This window comes from Manis javanica, chromosome 4, assembly GCF_040802235.1.
Source record: "Manis javanica isolate MJ-LG chromosome 4, MJ_LKY, whole genome shotgun sequence".
In the NCBI taxonomy this organism is placed as follows: domain Eukaryota; kingdom Metazoa; phylum Chordata; class Mammalia; order Pholidota; family Manidae; genus Manis; species Manis javanica.
In genome coordinates, this window is record NC_133159.1 from 143,457,270 (window position 1) to 143,481,062 (window position 23,793).

Consider the following 23,793-nt stretch of genomic DNA (forward strand, 5'->3'; position numbering starts at 1 on the left):
TAGCATAGTGTTTTGAGATGTATCAGTAGTCTGTTACATTTTGTCACTCAGTGGTATTCCATTGATGAATATACCACAGTTTGTTTATCTTTTCACCAGTTGGTGGAATTGGGGGCTGTTTCCAGTTTTATCTTTATGACCAAAGCTGCTATGAATGTACAAGTCTTTGTGTGGATGTTTTCAGCTTTCCTGAAAAAAACACCTTGCAGTGGTATGGCTGGGTCATTATGGTAAGTGTAAGAGTCCAGCTGTTCCATAACCTCACAACTTTTAGCTATTCTTATAGATGTGTATAGTAGTATTCATTTTAATTTGCATTTTCCTAGTGACTAATGATGTTAAGCATTTTTTTTCATAAGCTTATTGACAATTCTTACATATCTTTGGTAAAGTATCTGTTCAAATCTCTCCTTTTTTGTTTGTTTTGATTGTTGGTCTTATTATCAAGTAAAAGTCCTTTACATGTTCTGAATACAAGTCCTTTGACGTATGTATATGTCTTCAAATATTTTCTCCCCATCTGTGGCTTGCCTTTATATTTTCTTAAATGTATCCTTCAAAAAGCAAAAGTTTTTTATTTAAGTAAAGTTCATTTACTGTTTTTTCTTTTCATGGCTTATGTTTTCTGTGTTCTAAGAAATACTGGCCTGAACCATGGCTACAAATATTTTTTTCTACATTTTTTAATAGATGTATTATAGATTTTGCTCCTACATTTACTTTTAAAACCCATTTTGAGATAATTTTTAGAAATGGTGTAAAATAAGAGAGTTTTTTTCCACAGTAAGTCTTGAAATCAGATAGTCTGAACACTTCAGCTTTGTTCTTTTTCAGAAATGGTTTAATTAATTCTAGGTCCTTTGCCTGCTGTGAGTATGTAGTTCAGTTTGGGGGAGAACTGACATTAGACAATGTTGAGTCTTGTAGTCCATCAGCATGCTTTATCGTTCATTTATTTAGGTTGTCTTTAACTTCTCTCTGCAGTGTTTTGTAATTTTTCGTGTATAAATCTTGCACATCTTTTGTCACATTTAAGGATTTTGTAGTTTTGGTATTATAGTAAATGGCTATTTTCATTTTAGTATTTATTGCTGGTACATAAAAATAGAACTTTTGTACATTAAACTTGTATCTTGCAATTTTGTTAAACTCACTTATTCTAGTGGCCTTTTTGTAGACTATGGTTTTCTACATAGGCAAGTCATGTTATCTGTGAATAGGGAGTTTCATTTTCTCCTTTTCTTTTTCTTGCCTGATTATACTAACTAGGATATACAGTAAATATTGAGTAGAAGTGCTAAGAAAGGATATCTTTGCCATGTCCTAATTCTGTGGGAGAAAGCATTCAGTCTTTTACCAGTAAGTGCAGTGTTAGCTATATATAGGGTTTTCATGGACGTTGAGTTATTTCTGTTTCAGTGAATTTTATTATAAGTGAGTATTAAATTTTGAGTTTTATTGTGAGTCATATTAAATTTTATCAGATGTTTCTGCATTTTTGAGATGATCTTGTGTTTCTTTTTTAGTCTACTGAAATGACAAATTACAGTGATTGATTTTTCTAATATTACACTGATCTTGTATTTCTGGGATAAATCCTATTTGGTTGGGATGTATTATCTTTTTTTTTGTATTGCTGGGTTTGCTGTGTTAAAACTTTGTTGTGAATCTTTTTGCATCTATGTTAGTGATGTAGTTTAGTTCATTTCTGAGAGGACTTATTATTGTTTCTTTCCTGAGTTTTATTGGCTCTCCTTTACCTTCTATTGTCTGGTCATCTCTTCCCCAGTTGCTTCCTTCACTTTTGGGTGTTCTTTGGTAATAGCGATTGCTTCATTTTGCCCTTAACTTCATGCATAAATGTTTCATAATTTCATTTGTTTTAATGGTAAATTATTTTCAAGTATGTTTTGTCAATAAAGAAGTTGTACTGCTGTTTTTCCATTTTTTAATAATAGTGTCTTTGAATATTTTTACCATTTTGATACTCATATTTGAATGAGTTGGGATTTGCAGGACTACTATTAGCAGAAGGTTCCTGTAAAAGGGGAAGGTGAGTCAGAGTGATTTTTTTTTTGAGAGGGCATCTCTCATATTTATTGATCAAATGGTTGTTAACAACAATAAAATTCTGTATAGGGGACTCAATGCACAATCATTAATCAACCCCATGCCTAATTCTCAACAGTCTCCAATATTCTGAAACATAACGAACAAATTCTTACATGGTGAACAAGTTCTTACATAGTGAATAAGTTCTTATATGGTGAACAGTGCAAGGGCAGTCATATCACAGAAACTTTCAGTTTTGATCATGCATCATGAACTATAAACAATCAAGTCAGATATGATTATTCGTTTGATTTTTATACTTGATTTATATGTGAATCCCACATTTCTCCCTTATTATTATTATTATTATTTTTTAATAAAATGCTGAAGTGGTAGGTAGATGCAAGATGAAGGTAGAGAACATAATTTAGTGCTGTAAGAGGGCAAATGTAGATGATCAGGTCAGAGTGATTTTTGGGCTTTGCTGCTTAAGAACTCTCCCTCTTTTACTATGGTGTAGCCATAACTACTTTGTGTCTCAGAACCTGACTTTATTCAAGACTTTTTAATTTCAGTGCTGAGCTCTACAGATTGTTTTACTGGTCTCTGCCTCCAAGGAACACAGCCCTGTCTTCCAAGATGTTTATTTTCCCATTAGAAGCGGTTTTTTTTGAGCTCTGTCATCTCTGAGCCACCCTAATGATCCTCCACCTTCTTTCTTCACCTTACTTCTGTGTTGTTCGCTTTTTGATCTCAGAGCACTGACCATGAAAGCAAATGAAAAGAGTAAAATATTTTTTTGACCTATAAATGTTATGCCAAAATGAATGATGTGTGTTCCCAGGATCATTTCATTGTTACATTTTGTACTCTATAATTTATCTAAGACAAGGAAAATATTTCTTCTGTCATTCTCTGACTCTTGAAAGTGATACTTCCTATATAAACTCTATAGTTTTTTAAATAAATATTATAGTCCCATCTTCCTTCCTGAGGCTAATTAGAATGTAAATTCAATATAAATTTATATTACTCATTTGCTTATTATACCTATAGGTCCACTTTTCCCTTTCTGCTCCATCTTTTTGAAATTTTACTCTGTTTCTTAGGCATAAGACATGCCTGTCCTTCCTCATATGTTTTTGTTTTTTATGTAACTTCAGGCTCAGGCTCTTCCCATCTCTTCACTCTTCTTGTATTATTATTGGACAGGCTTTGCTGAGAAGTCAAATTGGTGGGTGTACTCACTTCCTGCCTTAGGTTTAGAAAGTGGCCAGATCTGGGTCTACAACTTACCCTAGTCATTTGGAATGTTTAAGCCAATCATTTCTGTTGTACTTAGACTGGCTCTTCCCAGTGATTGTGTCCTATGTAAGTGAAAAGAAAAGAAAGAAAATGAGTTACCAGTAAGTAATTCTCTGGAATGCTTAGGCAGGTAGTCAAGCTAATGAAATAAGTTTATTGTACTTCATAGGGTAGGTATTCTTTCTCCCAAAGATTATCTAAGGAAAGATAAAAATAAACAGTACTTAACCTGTTACTCTAAGTGACATTAAGAAACTTTCAGAATCATAGCAGTAGCAATGTTTTCATCTTCCTCAAGTCCCCTTAATGGAAAACAAGAGTTTTTTTTTGTAACCAATGTTACAGGAGATTAGAATTGATCACATTGGTTCCTGCTTTTCCTTCAACTTAATTTATTAAAAATTATGTTTCCTTCAAATGAATTAAAACCCAAACACACCACTGAAACCCAAAGGTGTGTATAAATCCTGCCTCCTGATTAACCTCTGGGATTTCTTCATCCTCTCTCCTAGCTTTGGTGTCATCCCCAGCACTCCTCTGGCCATCCATACGCCTCTGATGCCAAACCAGAGCATTGACGTCTCCCTCCCTCTCAACACCTTGGGCCCAGTCATGAAGATGGAACCTCTGAACAACCTGCAGGTTAGAGTTGTACTTAGCTTAGGGTGTACATTTTGATTCCTTGTCACTTTTATTGCATTTATATATGAAACAAACCCTATCTTTTCCTTATATTAGATTTGGTCTGTGGAAAAGAGTTTTATTTTTTATTTAAAAAAAAGTCTGGACAGTGACTGTAATGGGGATTGTTGGGGGGACTTGGTGAAGGGGGGAGCCTAGTAAACATAATGTTCTGCATGTAATTGTAGATTAATGATAACAAATATATATATATATATATCAAAACACACACACACAAAAAAAACACCAGTCTAATAGTCAAACTATCGAGTCCCTCCCTTGCTAAAAGTTAACTGAGTGAACTTGAACAAGCTGTTAATGATATTAAACTTCCATCTAATCATCAAAAAAAAAAGTCATGCATTGACATAGTTACTCATTCTTTTTACTCAAACATTTAGAAGCCTTTTAAGATATTTATAAATTTCTTTGTAGGACTTTCCATAGTAAATTTGAATATCGCTTATATAAGAATAGATTTTATTAGAGATTTATGTGCAGTTTATCTTTGAACACACAACTATAAATAGGTCATCTGAATTTAAGAGCCCTGTATTAGCACACTATTTTAAGTGTAGCAGCATCTTAGAGGAGCTCAGAACTTTATCAAGTCTATAAGAACCTCTCAGTCCTGAAAATACTGAATTTTTTAGGAAGGTTAGGTACTAGGTTAGAGTTGCATTCAATATTCATTTATTTTGATTTTCTCTTTGGTATATATAAGCCTTCTGGGGTTCAAGCAGCAAGAAGACAGAGGAGTGAGTGAGCTTGTGAGCTAATAAAGCTGTAGCAGCCCTGAAGGGATGTTAAGACAGATATAAACCCCAGGTATTAGGGGTTTTAATATTCACAAGAATAGGAGAGAAAGCCTTGGGCCAACTCCAGATAGGGAACTGTCACTAATTCCTGGATGAAACAGATCCCGAACCAGTCCCTCAATGAATGGGAGCTGCCAAAGTGTTACCATGAGGGCAAGTGGTGGAAAAGCTTCTCTGACCAAGGTTCTGGGTGGCCTCTTGTGAGAAATCCAGGGCATAATATATAATATATGGATATAGAATTCAAATTGTTAATTAGCTGTGTAGGTATAGTGTTCTCCAGTAAATTAATGTAAAATTGGTTCAGGACTGATGAAACCTTGGTTACCTGGCAGAAGCAAATGCAAAGCAGCTCATTTGCAAGTTCTAAACTTCACGGTCATCAGGAATCCCAACTGAAAAGAAAATATCTACTGAAACAAACTCACAATTTAACAAAAAAAGAAAAAAAAAGAAAAAGGAAAAGATACACTGTGAAAGACAGAAGATCCAGCAGAGGATTGATATTCTTCTACCAAGAATTTACAATGAATAGTCTGAATGAGTCTGTAAACTGCAGTGGGTACCAGTCAAGACAGGTAGAATCCCATTGTTCAATCTAATGGAGATACCAATGTGAGACACTAGTAATCATGGAAGACATTAACAGAAGTACTTGGAGTTAAACTAACAAGTTTTTCAGGAGTTTAAATAGTAGCATACCAAAAGCCTGTTTGCCAGTTCACTAACTGCTTTGTTGCTGCAGTAGTTGACTGTCTCTTTTTCAGCAAAGGGTGTAAAGATTTAGAGTGAAGATAAGTGAGTCACAATATAATTTGGCTCAGACTAGAAGAACAAAACAAGGATTACTGTGCAGATGGAATTGTCTGTTACTATGATAAGAGTAATGTGTTAAGAGGTTTTTCTAGCACAGAATCCTGAAGTAAGTAAGTAACCCAAATCTACATTTGCTTCCTTTTCATTGAAATCTAACCTCCTATTGGCTCACAGAACCTCAAGCCTAATATTTGAGGACAGTCAGTTTATGCACAAGAATGCTTTACTTTAGAAGTAGGAAAGAGAATTTGGGTCACAGAAACCAGGGCAAAGTTTCTGCTCTTAAAGCAAAAAGGAAACAGTAAATAAATGAATGTCAGTTTACTTTGCTATTTGTATTTCCATTTCTCATCCAGTGAATTGAACATCCTGAACAGGAACCCTCAAAAGAGAAATTGAGTCTTAGTCCAAACCCCTCTCAAAAAAGTATTGATAGGGAATTAAGACGAGCAAGTTTTCGTTTTTACAAACCTGATATTTTAAAAAGCAAACTTAAAAGTTTTCCATCTAAGCGGAATGTAATAAAGCATCTCTTATTTCTCTAGGGGGGGAAAAAGCCCATCTGCTTATTATCCAAGTTTTCCCTATGATTCTCTTCTTCTAGGAATGTCATAATTATGGCTATTTTCTCATTAATTGGCATTTCCCAATGGAGAAGATAAGCAAAAACTTGAAACCTTTTTCCTCTATGAGCAGCTGCATTTAATGTCTGGTGGAAGTTGAGGCTAATGGCTAGCTTGAGGTGGAAGGGTTACTTTAGATTTCAGTTTCCATTCTTCCCTTGTCCCTATGTGAATAAAAAGAATCAAATCTTAACTGCAATCAATTTAGACCCTAAAGATTCAGATAAAGCCAGGTAAAGATTGATTGGCATTATATGATTTAAATGATTAGATGGTTTAAACATTATATTTGCATAATGTTAAAATTCAAGAGCTCATGTAGGAAAAACTATTACTTTTATAGCACTCCAAGACCATAAAATCAGGAAAGAAGAAATGCTTGGGGGTTGAAGAAATAAAATTTTGAATGTAGTGTAGATTTTACCTATTTTGGCTAATTTGATGTCAATATATAGTGCCAGAGTCCAGCTGCAGCCAAGGGGTTGGATGCCCAAAGGTTCCGAACAGAGTCAGCGCACAGAGAGACAAGACGCCGAGTCAGTTGGAGGAGGTCTCTTGACAAAGTGCCAATGACATCTTTATTTATACCATTTTACACAAGGATATGATTATTTTTTATTTGTTCTTTTGATTAACAAGCATAGGCAAGCTTTTTTCTTTTCTGTTTCTTTCTAATCTATACATGGTTAGCCAAGTGTTAGACAGGTGATCTTTTTTCTATTCCTTGACCTAAACTTTTCTTAGCAGCATGTACTCTATCATGTCTTCCGTTTCTATGCAAAGCGGTTTCTAAGTAACGCATGTGACCACAGAAGCGTGCAGAATGCATCAGTGACTATGGAGTCTATCAGCTGAGGGTGAAATACAGGTCACTCACTGCTACAGTTAGCTAGGCGGGTATCATCATCTATATTTCTAATGCAGTGGGTACATTTTATCCCCTCATAATATTTATTCTATCGTAGGTAGATGCAAGATAAAGATAGAAAGCATGATTTAGTGCTGTAAGAAGGCAAGTGTAGATGATCAGGTCTGTGCCTATAGACTAGGTATTAATACAAGTTAGACAAGGGCAACAAAACATCCACGGGTGTAGAAGATTTCTCTCAAAACTGGGGGGGGTGAGGTTCTAAGCCTCACCTCTGTTGGCCCCCATTTTCTCACCTGATGGCCCCCCTGCGACTGTGCCTGTCTCAGGTTGTTCCTCCCTTGAGGAATCTTATCCATCTCTGGCTAGCCAGCCATCTTCTGGGGCTATACAGGGAGATGTAAAGCTGGTAAGTGAGAGAGAAGTAATATTCTTCTAAAAGGTTAGTTTTTCACTTCTTTGCAGATTTATGCCCCTTGGCTTCTATGCCCAGCACTTGTCTTAAGGTATCTTTACCACTCAGAAGAATTATGGTACTTGGTAATTTCAGGTATGAGGCATGAATTCTAGTAAAGGGCTGTAATTAGGAAAGAAGAAGAAAAGCTATAGAAGTGGCAGATGGAAGAAAACATGAGAAGATTGATTGAATGTCAGACAGGGTTATTCCATTCAGTATTCCCCCATAACTCTATTTCTCTAATTTTCCTATAAAACTCTTCATCACTAATTTCACTAGCATTGCAAATAAAGGGGGGCATTCCCACTTAGGTGGAGATGGAGTAGTCAATGTTTGACTAACTAACTGCAGGATTTGGTATTCCATGCCAAGATTGACATCTGGCCTCTGCGTGTTCCATTCTTCAGGAGCACTGTCCTGAAAAGCTTCAGGGAAGTTTATGTCCTCCTCCTTTCTGTGCTGCTTATCAAAGGTTAGCTTAGTCTTTGGCAAAAATGCAAGCAAAAGCAAAGCCAATAGTATAATGGAGAATAACAAAATCAAGGTGGGTAATAGAGGTAGCCAGCTGCGAAGGCCCCTGCTTTGCAGGGGTCTTCCTCCAGCCTGAGCTTTGCTACACAGCTTGAATAGCATGGCTCCCGCCAATATAGGACAAATTAATCAAACCCAGATGGACAGAACTGTCATATAACACTATGAAAACTTCTCCTTAAAACGCTCATCAAAGTACTGACTGGCTTACAGTTTGAAACATTAGAGAGGTTAAAAAGATACTGCTCCCTCTTAAAATGTAATACAGATTATACCTTAGAGACAATTAAATACTAGTCAAAATTTGAACCTAGAAAATTTTTTCTGCTGTACTGATGTTGCTCGTAAAAGCCTTTGTGATTCCAGGTTACAAATATTGCACAAAGTAAAGTTAGGCTTGCTCCCATTGGGAGCTTCTCTTGAGTTTATTTATATCATATAATTACATTCCTTAAAAATGGAGAATTGATTCCATTTAAATAAAATCCTTAACAAATGTCTAAATGAATTATCTCTAAATGAATATTCTCTGACTCTAGTATCCTCGTTTTTCATTTCTTCTATGTTAGTTGCTTAGAAACGTTCTTAATACATGTCTTTAAACTTGACACCTGGAAGGTGACTGCTTCAAGTTATGGTCTGGAAAAAGACAAGAGAATCATCACATAGTGTGAGTTCATCCTGGTCTTTGCATTATAATACAAGTTCTCACAGCTGCTTGGCTTCCTTTTTCACTGGGCTATTAAAAAAGAAAATTCTTATGAGAACATTGATAGCACTGTTTGAAGTTTTAATTTTATCAGCTTTATAAAAACGCAGTTTAGAGTTGACTAATTCTGTAGTTAAGAAAAACCCAGTCCTCCCAACATGGCCCCCAATTTCTCCTTCCACAGAGTCAATCTCTCTTGTCTCTTTCAGTTGATACTTTTTATATTTACTTATCTCTAAATAACATGCTTGGGTTGCAACTTGCAGATTTTTCCATTTTAGGTATTCCTCTACATCTCCCCACTCACTCCCATCTTCTACAGGAGTATTTCCTATCTTGGAATCTGCTTTAATCAGTGTTCAGTGTTCACATTATTATGACTATATATATTCTTCAAAATTGAGCTGTATTTTAAATGTGATTTATTATTTTTTTCCATTTAACATTTTATAAATAATTGGCTATTTACCAGTTAATATCTGTTTCTTTTTTGTTGTTCTTAATTTTTTGTTTTTAATTACAGTTCAGTCCCAAATTCAAGTGAAATCAGATCTTTCAAAATAGTCTGTAAATTTTACTTTATTGAAATCACCTCTAGAATCTTTTGACCTGCTCCAGTCTGGACTGATTTTGAGTGCCTGAAATGCAGCTGTCATCCTAGGGTGTCCCTTCCTTCATCATTGCTCTGGCTATTCAGTCTCTTCACCTATCTTCTCTGTTGAGTCTCCTGTTGTATTTTTCTTTTCTTAGCTTATTCCCTCATTTGATGAAAAACATCCTCCAGTAGCTTTCTGAGAATAGGTATGTGAAGAACAGTTTGTTTTTGAGACTTTGCATATTTAAAATGCTGTCTTTATCATTACACTCCTTAAGATTTCTTACCTGTGGTGTTATACAGAAACCATTTTCCTCCTGCTCAGAAGCCATTCTGATTTTTTTTTCATATCATTTATTTTTATTTTATTTATTTTTTCATATCATTCATCTACAATTACATGAAGAACATTATGTTTACTAGGCTCCCCCCTTCACCAAGTCCCCACCACAACTCCATTACAGTCACTGTCCATCAGTGTAATAAGATGCTGTAAAATCACTACTTGTCTTCTCTATGTTGCCCAGCCCTCCCTGGGCCCTCCCCCCAACATTATATATGCTAATCGTAATGCCCCTTTTCTTTTTCCCAGCCCTTATCCCTCCCTTCCCACCCATTCTCCCCAGTCCCTTTCCCTTTGGTAACTGTTAGTCCATTCTTCAGTTCTGTGATTCTGCTGTTGTTTGTTCCTTCAGTTTTTCTTTGTTCTTATACTCCATATATGAATGAAATCATTTGGTACTTGTCTTTCTCTGCCTGTCTTATTTCACTGAGCATAATACCCTCTAGCTCTGTCCATGTTGTTGCAAATGGTAGGATTTATATTCTTATGGCTGAATAATATTCCATTGTGTTTTCTTCTTATGGCTGAATAATATTCCATTATGCATATGCACCACATCTTCTTCATCCATTCATCTACTGATGGACACTTAGGTTGCTTCCATTTCTTGGCTATTGTAAATAGTGCTGCAATAAACATAGGGGTCCATCTGTCTTTTCCAAACTGGGCTGCTGTATTTTTAGGGTAAATTCTTAGAAGTGGAATTCCTGGGTCAAATGGTATTTCTATTTTGAGCTTTCTGAGGAACCTCCATACTGCTTTCCACAGTGGTTGAACTAATTTACATTCCCACCAGCAGTGTAGGAGGGTTCCCCTTTCTCCACAACCTTGTCAACATTTGTTGTTGTTTGTCTTTTGGATGGTGGCAATCCTTACTGGTGTGAGGTGATAATCTCATTGTGGTTTTAATTTGCATTTCTCTGATGACAAGCGATGTGGAGCATCTTTTCATGTGTCTATTGGCCATTCTGATTTTTTATCCTTTTCTGTGCTGTGTTCTTCTTTCTCAGTGAAAGTTTATTCAGTCCTTTCTTTATCCCCTATGTTCTGAAATCTCACAGTGATGTGACTTTGTGTGAATCTCTTTTTTATTCATGATGCTAGGTACTAATTGGGCTCTTTCAAAGTAAAAACTTGTATTCTTCAATTCTGGGAATATTTCTTTAACCTTTTTTGTAGATCTCTCTTCATTTTCTGTTTCTTTTACTGGAAGTTATGCTTCTTGGATGTTGACCTTCCTGGACCAGTCCCTTTTTTTCCCCTCCTGTTTTTAATCTCTTTCTGGATTTGCTCCACTTTCTAAAAATTTTCTGTGGAAAAATTTTAATATTATGAAAGTAAACAGAATAGTGCATTGAGTCCCTGTGTACCTCACATCCAGCTTTAATAATTATCAATCCATAGTTAATATTGTTTCATCTATACCCTTATCCACAGCCCTTCTCCATATTATTTTGATGCAGATCTCAAACATTTATATCACTTCATCTGTAAATATTTCCATATATATCTTTTCTTTCATTTCAGAAAGTATTTCCCCTTCACTTTTTTTTTTTACATCTTTTTAAAATTAAGGTATTGATATACATTCCTATGAAGGTTTTGCAAGAAAAACAATGTGGTTGCTACATTCACCTATATTATCAAGTTCCCCCCATACTCCATTGTAGTCACTATCCTTCATTGTAGTAAAGATGCCACAGAGTCACTCACTGCTTGTCTTCTCTGTGCTACACTGTCTTCCCCATGACTCCCCACCCACACCATGTGAACTAATCATAATACCCCTCAATCCCCTTCTCCCTCCCTCCCCACCTACCCTCCACCACCACCAACACCCCCCCTCCCTTGGGTAACTACTAGTCCCTTCTTGGAGTCTGTGAGTCTGCTGCTATTTTGTTCCTTCAGTTTTGTTTTGTTGTTACACTCCACAAAAGAGGGAAATCATTTCATATTTGTCTTTCTCTGCCTGGCTTATTTTACTGAGCATAATACCCTCTAGCTCCATCCATGTTGTTGCAAATAGTAGAATTTGTTTCTTTCTTATCTCTGAATAGTATTCCATTGTGTATATGTAGCACATCTTCTTTATCCATTCATCTACTGATGGACACTTAGGTTGCTTCCATATCTTGGCTGTTGTAAATAGTACTGCAGTAAACATAGGGGTGCATATGTCTTTTTAAATCTGAGATCTTGCTTTCTTTGGGCAAATTCCTAGGAGTGGAATTCCTGGGTCAAATGATACTTCTATTTTTAGTTTTTTGAAGAACCTCCATATTGCTTTCTACAATGGTTTAATTAGTTTACATTCCCAACAGTGGTGTAGGAGAGTTCCTCTTTCTCCACATCCTCACCAGCATTTGTTGTTCCTAGTCTTCTCCATGTTGGCCATTCTAACTGATGTGAGGTGATATCTCATTGTGGTTTTAATTTGCATTTCCCTGATGATTAGTGATGTGGAGCATCTTTTCATGTGTCCGTTGGCCATCTGAATTTCTTTGGAGAATTGTCTCTTCATATCTTCCACCTACTTTTTAATTGGGTTATTTGCTTTTTGGGTGTTGAGGTGTGTGAGAGTTCTTTATATATTTTGGATGTTAACTCCTTGTTGGATATGTCATTTACAAATATATTCTCCCATACTGTAGCATACCTTTTGGTTCTGCTGATGGTGTCCTTTGCTGTACAGAAGCTTTTTAGCTTGATGTAGTTCCATTTGCTCATTTTTGCTTTTGTTTCCCTTGCCTGAGGGAGGTGCATTCAGGAAAAAATTGCTCGTGTTTATATTCAAGAGAATTTTGTCTGTATTTTCTTCTAAGAGTTTTATCATTTCATGACTTACATTCAGGTCTTTAATCCATTTCGAGTTTACTTTTGTGTATGAGGATAGACAATAATCCAGTTTCATTCTCTTGCATGTAGCTGTTCAGTTTTGCTGCTATTGAAGAGGCTATCATTTCCCCATTGTATATCCATGGCTCCTTTATCATATTAATTGACCATATATGGTTGGGTTTATATCTGGGCTCTCTAGTCTGTTCCATTGGTCTATGTGTCTTTTCTTGTGCCAGTACCAAATTGTCTTGATTACTTTGACTTTGTACTAGAACTTGAAGTCAGGAAGTATAATCCCCCCAGCTTTATTCTTCCTTCTCAGGATTGCTTTGGCTACTCGGGTCTTTTGTGGTTCCACATGAATTTTAGAACGATTTGCTCTAGTTCATTGAAGAATGCTGTTGGTATTTTGATAGGGATTGCACTGAATCTGTAGGTTGCTTTAGGCATGATGGCCATTTTGACAATATTAACTCTTTCTATCCATGAGCACAGGATGTATTTCCATTTATTGGTATCTTTAATGTCTCTCATGAGTTTCTTGTAGTTTTCAGGGTATAGGTCTTTCACTTCCTTGGCTAGGTCTATTCCTAGGTATTTTATTCTTTTTGATGCAATTGTGAATGGAATTGTTTTCCTGATTTTCTGCTAGTTCATTGTTAGTGTATAGGAATGCAACAGGTTTCTGTGTATTAATTTGGTACCCTGCAACTTTGCTAGATTCAATAGTAGTTTTGGAGTGGATTCTTTAGGGTTTTTTATGTACAATATCTTGTCATCTACAAACAGGGACAGTTTGACTTCTTCCTTGCCAATCGGATCCCTTCTATTTCTTTGTGTTGTCTGATTGCCGTGATTAGGACCTCCAGTACTATGTTGAATAAAAGTGGGGAGAGTGGGCATCCTTGTTTTGTTCCCTATCTTAAAGAAGAGCTTTCAGCTTCTTGCTGTTAAGTATGATGTTGGCTGTCGGTTGTCATATATGGCCTTTATTATGTTGAGGTACTTGCCCTCTGAACCCATTTTGTTGAAAGTTTTTATCATGAATGGAAGTTGAATTTTGTCGATTTCTTTTTCAGCATCTATGGAGATGATGATGTGGTTTTTGTCCTTTTTTTTTGTTGATGTGGTGGATGATGTTGATGGATTTTCAAATATTGTACCATCTTTGCATCCCTGGAATGAATCCTACTTGATCATGGTCGATGATCTTTTTGATGTATTTTTGAATTTGATTTGCTAATATTTATTGAATATTTTTGCATCTATCTTCATCAGGGATATTGGTCTGTAATATTCCTTTTTTGTGGTGTCTTTGTCTTGTTTTGGTATTAGAGTGATGCTGGCCTCATAGAATGAGTTTGGAAGTATTCCCTCCTCTTCTACTTTTTTTAGGATTTCCATATGTATCTTTTAAACAGAAGGCCTCTCTTTAAAATCATAACTGCAATAATTTGCACATGCTAAAAAATTAGTAAGAATTTCTTAATATCAAATATGAAGTCAATGTTAAAGTTTATTTCAGTATCTTAAAATTTTGTTTGTTATTATTATACTGTTCATTTGAAGCTGTAAAGTACACATATTATGACAGGTTGATGCCTCATAAGTCTCTTTAGCTAGAAAGTTGATGATAGCCACTTCCATCTTGCTGTATAAATTGAAATTGGTTACTAGTTGGTCATTGCAGAAGTAGAACATTTTGGCCACTGCAGAGAGTTCTACTGGACAATGCTGATCTGTGTGCCTGCTCTTTATTTTTAATCTTTGACTCTCAGCAGTTTGACTGTCGTGTACCTAGGTGTGTTCTGATTTGTATCTGTAAGTCGATGGTTCGTCCCAAATTTGGGGGAGATTTTGCTATTATTTCTTTAATTATTTTTCTGCCTCATTATCTCTCTTCCATCCTCCCAGAACTCCAATAACACATTAGACCACTCGATAGTGTACCTCAGATTAATGAGGCTATTCTCCCCTGAGCCCTGTTTTCCCTTCTGTTCTTCAGATTTGGTAATTCCTATTGATCTGACTCTGAAAGGCTAAATCTTCCATTAAATCCATCCAGTATAATTTTCATTTCAGGTATTGTACTTTGCAGTTCTATGATTCCCACTTGGTTCTTTGCTAAAATTCCCCATCTGCTCATCTAGATGTGCAACTGGAGAACCCTGTTTCACAGCTACTCCTGCTTTATCCCACCTCCACCCTTTGGCCATCCTTTTGGATGCTTACTGACCCTCAGGAAAAGTGACTAGTGGAAATATCTTGAGCAAGCCCTGGAAACAGTGTTGGGGCTATCTAGCCTGGAAATTTTGTATGTTCTAGCTGGGCATGTCTCTTTGGCCCTGTGGATTCTTCTTTCCATGGGTTGCTGTAGGGAGCCCAGAGAAATAATTAGAATATGGCCTTCTAAACCAGGAGGCCCACATCAGGAGCTCCAGTTTACACAACACCAAGGGCACCTGGAATCCTCTGGGTCAGTACTTTTGTGTCTTCTTGGGCTGGCTTAATTCTTCCAAAAATTATCTTTGACTCTGCTCTCTAGAGTATGAAGGCTTTCTGCCAGCTTTTCTGGGAGCTAAATTGGGAAACAGGGCTGGAGAGTGTCAGCATTCAGTATGCATATAAATTCACTTAATCCACCATCCCTCATCCATGCATGGCATCCCTTTAGGAACATCATCTGTTTTATCATCTGTAAAAGAACCAACCTGTAGTTTTATGCAGGGGCTAAAGAGCTAAAGTAGCTTAGAATGGTGATGGGATCTCAGACTCTAATAGCATCTTAACCCTCTTCCTTCCTTCCTTCTTCCTTTCCCTCCCCTTCCCTCTCCTCCCCTTCCCTCCTCTCCCCTCCCTTCCCTTTCTTTAGGGTATCATTGATGTTTTGCATGAACAACATTGTGGTTTCAAAACATTCACCCTTATTATCAAGTCCGCCCACACATACCTGATTACAATCACTGTCCATCAGCAGAGTAAGATGATATAGAGTCATTACTTGTCTTCTCCATGCTGTACTGCCTTCCCTGTGACCTACCTATATTATGTGTGCTAATCATAATGCCCCTTAATCCCCTTCTCCCTCTCCACTTGCCCTCCCGTGCCCCTCCCCTTTCATAACCTCTAGTCCCTTCTCAGAGTCTGAATCTGCTGCTGTTTTGTTCCTTCAGTTTTGCTTTGTTGTTATACTCTACAAATGAGTGAAATCATTTTGTACTTGTCTTTCTCTGCCTTGGCTTATTTCACTGAGCAAAATACCCTCTAGCTCCATCCATGTTGTTGCAAATGGTAGGATTTGTTTTCTTCTTATGGCTGAATAATATTCCATTGTGTATATGTACCACATCTTCTTTATCTATTCAGCTACTGATTTAACCCTCTTTCTTTTATCACCCCTTCCACCCTTACAGTTCCAGAGGTGTGTTAGTGTTAATTAAGCCTTTCAGAATTCTGTGGTGGTATTGATAATCCATCTGTTTTATAATTGCCAAAATTTTGTTGCTGTTGTATGTTTTTCTTCCTTATCTTTACGAATTTGTGCCTTTAAAATTTCTTCCTTTAATTATTGCCGAATTTGTTCCAAGAGAAAGGAAATTTAAATATGATTTCAATCTACTGTCTTTACCTGAAATAGCACCTTAATAAAAATTCTTCTTTCTTTCCTTTGTAATTTAGGAGCCTTTGAGGTGAACCTATCTATAACAAATTGGTCTTTCCTGTCTATGGTTTTTGTTACCTGTTGCTTTTGAACCTCACATAAGCATTGTGTAATATTAAAGAGGATGACTATTAATTAGGGAAAAGAAATAACATCCCTTGGTTTTTCTTTGAGTGTTTCTTATAAAAACAAGGCAGTATTAATCAGTTTTGTTCATTTAACCTTTGAATGATTAGGGCAAAAGTGCTGAAGATGCAAAGAACACAATCATGCAATCATTTTTTTCCTATCTTTAGTTCTTTGTCAGCCAAAAGGGTTTTTTGGGGGGTTTTTTTTGGCCAGTTATGGCCCTGAAAAAAGTCTGTCCCTTACTCCTCCCACATTACAGTCCCAGCCTGTGAGACATCAGTTGCAGATGGTGCCTGTCCCTGATACTTCATGTCTTACATATGTCCATTCACACTCAAAATGCCCACAGCTATAGCTGTTGTACCAGAAAAACCTGTAAATGCATCCAAATGGAAGACCTTTTCAGCAGCTTCCATCAAATGAATCAAATCAGCTTGGCATTTGCTGACTGCTGGACTGTTTTGCAAACCAAGCTAGTTCAGGTGTTAAAGCCTCCTTTGGTCTTCCAAGATTCACAGTTGAGGACTGTGCATTGATTGCTTTTATGGACCACATGCTGCTTGAATAGATGTTGAGTTCTTGAACTAATGGATTCTACCGGAACTGCAAAAGATGGCCAGGTCAGACACGTAGATCCAATGCTGAAAATAAGCTCTATAGACAGGACAAAACCTGAAGTATTCCATTAGCCATATGTAGGTAATGGAGTCTTGGTTGTGAAAGATGAAAAGAATTTACTACTAAAGAAAAGAAAAAATTAACTTTGTGATTGTTACTTCAATTTTGATATTTTTTTTGGTGTCACATCAGGGCTCTAAACATATCCTTTAACATCATTTTAGCAATAGAGTATCTTATATACAGTTTACCCTTAAACAGTGCAAGGGTTGGGTGCCAAATCCCTGTGAAATTGAAAATCTGCATATAAATTTCGACTCCCCAGAAACTTAACTTCTAATGGCCTACTGTTCACCAGCAGCCTTCCTGATTAGATAAATAGTGATTTACTCACATTTTTTTGTATATGTCACATACTTTATTCTTACAATAAAATAAGCTAGAAAAAAGAAAATGTTGAGAAAATCATGAGAGAAAATACATTTACAATACTATACAGTATTTATTGGGAAAAACTTCATGTAAATGAACCTGGGCAGTTTAAATTCATGTCGTTAAAGTATCAACTCTACTAGGTATTCCTTTTTTACTATGTTGTCCTTACTGAGAATACTTACCTTTTTGTCAAGATAATCAAGATTCTGTGGGGCAAAAAACTTTTGTCTTTTTGTAACCAGCACTCAACTACTAGCTTCTGGGAGACTTTTTTAGGACTGTGTCTGTTAGTAGTAATTACATTGCTTGAATAACCACACATAGGCAGTAAATGAGAATTCCATATTCCTATAAGTAGATGTAGTCTCATGGATCATAAATCTGGCCTCAATGGCAGGAGACAGTTGTTCCTGAAACCCAGATTCAGTTTTCAAAACACAAAAGCTTGGGAGCTAGTCCCTCATAAAAAAGGACCTGAGATATCAGATTACAGAAGTAAACAGAAGCCTATGCTACAAATCTTGAGCAAATAATAATTTCACAAAGTAATTCTAAAATGGTAATAAAAATGATTTGTGGGTTTTCATCTATTAAAATCTCAGCCATCTTTATTCATATCATGTAGTAAGTTAAGAGTCTCTTATGAAAAGTATAATCACTTTTGTTGCTGATTTGATAAACGATTAGAAAATAGATTTGACGGTGTGATATTCATGCAGTAGGGGACTCTGAATTCTGAATGAAAGTCAGTATCTTTTTAGTCCGTATATTGTCAATTTGGTTGATAATCTTTACACAAAGCCTTGTGTTACACTGCAGATTGGAATTAAAGGGAACTCACTGGGATTTTCCTGGGCTGAACTGAACTGCACTTGAGATCCATCTCCTGCCTCATTCATATTTATTCTTATGTCTAATGAGATAAAATAATTTTCTTTATTCACAATTTTTTATGCAGGGATTATGCATAGGCTTCATTCTATTGAGATCATACGTCTTAAAAATAAGATTTGAGAAAAGCCTTAAGCCATGTGAGTGTGCAAACATATAAAAACTGTAAAATTTCATGGTTGGAACAGATGACCTTTAGTCATGTCTATTTTAAGCTCTGTTTCTGAAGGAATCTACCCTGTAAGTGATTGGAACCTCAGTATCTACAGGAATACTGCTAGTGATTTACTACCCTAAAATGGCCCATTCCATTTTCCTAATATTCTTGTTAGGAAGTTAATTCTATTGAACTAAGATATGTCTTTCTTTAAATTCTGTCTGTAGATCTAGTTCTACAGCTTGAGGTTTTCTATACAGTAGGTTTCTTTCAGAATCAGGGATCACAGAGCCTGAAAATCAGGTGGACCTATAATGAAAATATACACAATCTGAATTCATTTCCCCTTTTATTCTACTTGAGGAAAGGCTGGTTCATGGAAGGATATGTATTTGTGTATACCACAGATAGATGTCAGTTTTATTGTTCTAATTTTAAGAAGAAAAGCTGGTTAGAAGTAGAGACACTGGTAAATGTACTTAGAATCAGTTACAGTTTGGAAGCTAAGGAAAATATGAAAATATGTAATCATTTTTGAGGAGTGTGTGAATGAATGGTGGTCCTTGGTTTGGTAGCAGTGTTCCTTTCCAGGAGCCATTGAAGGAGTTGGGAGCCAGGCACTCCAAATATGAAAGCATGTAACTGCTCAATTCTACAGCCCATGCTGTGCTCCTGACAATAATTTTTGTGTCTTCTTTGTATGGCCTGTTTCCCCAGCATCTGTGCACGGTGGCCTGCCCATGTGCCCAGTCATCTTAAGTGCCACACCCTCCTTTTGTCCTCATTAAGGTTAGATAATACACTGGGGTAGTACATAGGAACACATGTGGACCCATTTGAACTCTTAACTTGAGCCTACTTAATCTGATTCTGTATGGATATTATCTAGAACCTAGATTAGATTCTAGATTAGTTTTACCCAGTATTTAAAAATGAATAATGCCCATTTACTCTCTTTACAGTAGTCTATTCTGTTGAGTTTCCAAAAGGTCTTCTGTCCCATGTCAGACAGGAGTGTGGAATATCAAATCACATTAACTAGTCATGTACTAGTCGTCTCTTCACCATTTTGTGATTCAGTACAGTATGTGTTAAATGTATTTTTTAAGTTTAATAATAAGTCCTACATAGCAAATAATTCATGCAGTTCATGTAAATAATATTTTAAGATGTGACAGCTGCAGCCAAGGGCATGTAAGCCAGTCTTAGGAAGTATCATTAAAGGGGAAAATTTTGGTGCCTTCAAGTTGAAAGCTTACATAGGTCTGGCAGAACCTGTTTTAAGGTAAAATCTTAGGGTGTGGGGAATGTATTGATTAGGCAAGCTGAAAGGCCTATGAATATATTGCTGGTAATTTCTGCCATTAAAGCTGTATAAAGTAATTCTATTGTAAACTGATAGAGGAAAAAATTATTTAGAGTTTATAATAAAGGTTTCTGATAGTAATAAGATTGTCCACTATAGATTAAAGATGGTGGCATGAGAGGTGAGACAGAAACCTCCTCCCAAAACCACATATAATAATGAAAATACAGCAAATACATCAAATTCTGAAAGCAACAGGAAAGAAGGCTGCGGTAGACTATCTACACCTGGGGAATCCAGCAGACCTCAAGGAAAACAGTAATGTACCAAAGCTGTGATCCAGAGGGAGCTCACTAGAGGGAGGAAGAGAAACACAGCAGGAAAGGAGAGGAAGCCGAGGCCTGCTGAACAGCCAGCCCTGGAGATCCTGATCTGGAAGCACTAACCTACATTACATGCTGCTCTGGAGGTCAGTGGGGTTGGAAAGCTAAGACATGTGGAATACTTGGGAAACTTGAGATTCCAGCCACTTGTGGAAAACTGACCCACATCCAGCTGCTCTGGGACAAAAGAAAGGTGGACAGTCTGAGAGACTTCTAACAATGAGAGGGCTGCTAAAGGGGCAAGGATTGCACAGAGTTTGCTGCTCAGGAGAAAGAACAAGTGTACAGAATTGTCTGGGCGCACTCTGCCCAGTAGGTTGGGAACTTTAAGGAGCTTCAGGCACACCATCCCCCTGGCTGGCTATGCAGCTTGATACGCAGCCTGATGCACATTCCTCCTGGCCGACAACAGCTTGCAAACCAGCTGCCCCTGCCACTGAGCCAGGACAGCCAAAGGTCACCCTCACCTATGGCAGCTAAAAGGGCAAAGCTTAGAGACTTATCCCTATGTGTACAGACCACTGGCCCTGACAGTGGAGACAGACACTGCAGCTGGGAAGCAGGAAAGACCTCTTTCCTCCCTACAGGCACCAGCAACGCTCCCCTGCAACCCCTGCCATCACTCCAGGGGCCAAGAACCTTCAGAGAATAGAGCTTCTGGGTGCTAGAGGGTGCCAACTACAAATATGAAACATCAAAGGAACCTGGTTCAAACCAAAATTCCACAAACACCAGAAAGAGGGCCAAGTGAAACTGAACTTATATATCGTCCTGAAAGATTTCAAAATAAAAATGATAAACGTGCTCAAAGAGCTACAGAAAAATATTCAAGAACTCAGGGAGAAATTCAGGAATGAGATACAAACATTCAAGAATACAGTATCAGAAATGAGACATACAATGGAGGGATTTAAAAGCAAATCAGATGAAGTATAGGAGATAGAAATTAGAGAACCAGGAATACAAAGAAGCTGAGGCATAGAGAGAAAAAAGGATCTCTAGTAATGAAAGAATATTGAGAGAACTGTGCTGACCAATCCAAAAGGAACAATATTCGCATTATAGGGGTACCAGAAGAAGAGAGAAAAAGAGATAGAAAGTATCTTTGAGGAAGTAATTACTGAAAACTTCCCCAATCTGGAGAAGGAGATAGTCTCTCAGGCCATGCAGGTGTACAGATCTCCAAACACAAGGGACACAAGGAAGACAACACCAATAATTAAAATGGCAAGTATCAAGGATAAAGACAGACTATTAAAAGCAGTCAGAGAGAGAAAAAAAGATCACAAAGAAAGGAATACCCATTAGGTTGTCATCAAACTTCACAACAGAAACCTTACAGGCCAGAAGGGACTGGCATGATATATTTAATGCAATGAAGCAGAAGGGCCTCGAACTAAGAATACTCTACCTGGCAAGATTATCATTTAAATTTGAAAAAGGGATTAAACAATTTCCAGCTAAGCAAAAGCTGAGAGAATTTACCTTGCACAAGGTAAATTACCTATAGTGTGTTTTAGAGGGACTGCTATAGATGGAAGTGTACCTAACGCTAAATAGCTATCACCAGAAAAAAATGAAAACGTAGTAAAGAAAGTAGACCAATTAATTACTAAGCAGATGCAAAATCAGATCAGCCACTACCAAAGTCGGTCAAGGGATAGACAAAGAGTACAGAATATGATACCTAATATATAAAGAATGGAGGAGGAAGAAAAAGGAGGGGGGAAAAAGAACCTTTAGATTGTGTTTCTTATAGTATACTAAGTGAGTTAAATTAGACTGTTAGATAGTAAGGAAGTTACCCTTGAACTTTTGATAACCACAAATCTAAAGCCTGCAGTGGCAATAAGTATATACCTATCAATAATCACCCTAAATGGAAATGGTCTGAATGCACCAATCAAGACACATAATCACTGAATGAAAAAAAAACAAGAACTGGAAACTCATCCCATGCTCTTAGCTAGGAAGAATTAATATCGTCAAAATGGCCATACTGCCCAAAGCAATATACAGATTTGATGCAATCCCTGTCAAATTACCAACAGCATTCTTCAATGAACTGGAACAAATATTTCAAAAATTCATATGGAACCACAGAATACCCCAAATAGCCAAAACAGTCCTGAGAAGGAAGAATAAAGTGGGGGGGATCTCGCTCCCCAACTTCAAGCTCTACTACGAAGCCACAGTAATCAAGACAGTTTGGTACTGGCACAAGAAAAGAGCCACAGACCAGTGGAACAGAATAGAGACTCCAGACATGAACCCAAACATATATGGTCAATTAATATATGATACAGGAGCCATGGACATACAATGGGAAATAACAGTGTCTTCAACAGATGGTGCTGGCAAAACTGGACAGCTACATGTAAGAGAATGAAACTGGATCATTGTCTAACCCCATACACAAAAGTAAATTCGAAATGGATCAAAGACCTGAATGTAAGTCATGAAACCATAAAACTCCTAGAAAAAAGCATAGGCAAAAATCTCTTGGACATAAATATGAGCAACTTCTTCATGAACATATCTCCCCAGGCAAGGGAAACAAAAGCAAAAATGAACAAATCTGACTACATCAAAATAAAAAGCTTCTTTATAGCAGAGGACACCAACAATAGAACAAAAAGGCATTGTACATTATGGGAGAATATATTTGTAAATGACATATCCAAGAAGGAGTTAACATACAAAATATATAAAGAACTCACACACCTCAACACCCAAGAAGCAAATACCCTGATTAAAAATGGGCAAAGGATATGAAGAGACATTTCTTCCAAGAAGAAATTCAGATGGCCAACAGACACATTAAAAGATGTTCCACATCACTAATCATCAGGGAAATGCAAATTAAAATCACAATGAGATACACCTCACACCAGTTAGGATGGCCAGTATCGAAAAGACTAGGAACAAGAAATGCTGGCAAGGATGTGGAGAAAGGGGAACCCTCCTACTTGGCTGGTGGGAATGTAAATTAGTTCAGCCATTGTGGAAAGCAGTATGGAGGTTCCTCAAAAAACTAAAAATAGAATTACCATTTGACCTGGGGATTGCACTCCTTGGAATTTACCCAAAGAAAACAAGTTCTCAGATTTAAGAAGACATATACAGCCCTATGTTTATTGCAGCACTATTTACAATAGCCAAAATGTGGTAGCAACCTAAGTGTCCATCAGTAAATGAATGGATAAATAAGATATGGTACATATACACAATGGAATACTGTTCAGCCATAAGAAGAAAACAAATCCTACCATTTGCAACAAGGATGAAGCTAGAGGGTACTATGCTCAGTGAAATAAATCAGACAGAGAAAGACAAGTACCAAATGATTTCCATTATTTGTGAAGTGTGACTATGAAGCAAAACTGAAGCAACAAAACAGCAACAGACTCACAGACTCCAAGAAGGGAATAGTAGTTACCAAGGGGCAGGGGTGAGGGACGGCTGATGGGGAAGGAGGGAGAAGGGCATTGAGAGGTATTATGTTTAGTACACATGGTGTGGGGTGTTCTCAGGGAAGACAAGTAGGGATCCTGTGGCATCTTACTACACTGATGGA

General features: G+C 37.0%; 1 protein-coding gene across 8 annotated transcripts in view; it reads left to right on the forward strand.

Annotated features, from left to right (window-relative positions):
- LOC108407510 (adaptor related protein complex 2 subunit beta 1) overlaps positions 1-23,793 on the forward strand; it is a 148,206-nt gene that overhangs the window by 95,838 nt on the left and 28,575 nt on the right. For all 8 annotated transcript variants that reach the window (XM_073235250.1, XM_073235249.1, XM_073235252.1 and 5 more), the window contains one exon: positions 3,870-3,999. In XM_073235250.1, the coding sequence (XP_073091351.1) occupies positions 3,870-3,999 (130 nt within the window). The remainder of the gene's footprint in view (positions 1-3,869; positions 4,000-23,793) is intronic.